The 1,034-nt window shown below is 37.6% G+C and overlaps 1 protein-coding gene across 1 annotated transcript in view; it reads left to right on the top strand.

Annotated features, from left to right (window-relative positions):
* The first annotated feature begins 418 nt into the window (after positions 1-418).
* RNF141 (ring finger protein 141) overlaps positions 419-1,034 on the top strand; it is a 16,731-nt gene continuing 16,115 nt past the window's right edge. The window contains exon 1 of the mRNA XM_009288816.2: positions 419-617. Coding sequence (XP_009287091.1) covers positions 433-617 — 185 coding nt within the window. The 5' untranslated portion in view covers positions 419-432. The remainder of the gene's footprint in view (positions 618-1,034) is intronic.

Here is a 1,034-nt window from a genome sequence, read left to right as displayed (position 1 = left end):
TCTGTGTATAGACATACAGATGCTTATTTGTAGATATTCTGACTTTCACATGCACAAATATTTAGAAAAAACAAAGATTGTCATAAATTACCATCATCATCTTGAGATTTGCTTTTCCATTCCATTGGATGTATTTATATGTGTGTGTTGGAGCTGCTGAAAAATCTGCGTGAAAAATTATCTCTTATTTAATACAAGTATTGCTGTAAGCAATATAATACATTTTTCATAAATTGTTAATGCTACAGTCCAGTCTATTCTAAGTGTTCTGCTTGTTTCTGATTTGACTGTTCAAGTTGTGTTACTGTAGAATAATTAGACTGGTTAGTGGGTAGCTAAACTCTTAGACTAAAAGAAAATGAGGGAGTAGCCATTCATAAACCACACAAATGTAACTCTGTCAAATATTTTTAGCAGAGACTCTACAAGTGAATGAGAGCTTCTTTCTGTGGAACTGAGGTGAAGAACTTCGCCATGGGTCAACAAATTTCAAACCACACACAAACTGTAATTAACAAGTTGCCAGAAAAAGTAGCAAAGCATGCCTCTTTGGTTCAAGAAAGTGGTTTCCTAACGTATGAAGAGTTTCTGGGAAGAGTAGCTGAACTTAATGATGTGTAAGCCTTACTTTGTTTCCTTCTTTTTTTCATTCTTTACAGAGACCTTGTATGCAATGTATTCTCCTGTGCTGGCTAAGCCAGAACTAGCCATCTGGTTTTGAAATTTCCTTCAGTTCTTAAAATTTCTATAATGGTTGTAATTACACTTCAAAAACAAAGCCATTTCTCCTCCTTAAATTCACTTTTCTCCAATATTCTTCTTCCAGCAAGCATTGCTTCTCTCTTAGAACTTCACAAGAGGTAGATGTTCAGCAGTATGTTTTTGTTAGTGTTACCTGTCTCCCTTACTCTTCCCCCCTCCACCAACCACCTAAAGATGCAGTGCCGCTTCCTCTCTGCCCGTCACTTTTGGTAGGTGTTGTGGTTTAACCTCAGTTGGCAACTGAGCACCACACAGCCGCTCGCTCGCTCCCC

This window comes from Aptenodytes forsteri, unplaced genomic scaffold, assembly GCF_000699145.1.
Source record: "Aptenodytes forsteri isolate BGI_AS27 unplaced genomic scaffold, ASM69914v1 Scaffold8, whole genome shotgun sequence".
NCBI lineage: Eukaryota > Metazoa > Chordata > Aves > Sphenisciformes > Spheniscidae > Aptenodytes > Aptenodytes forsteri.
This window is presented reverse-complemented; position numbering and strand designations above follow the sequence as displayed.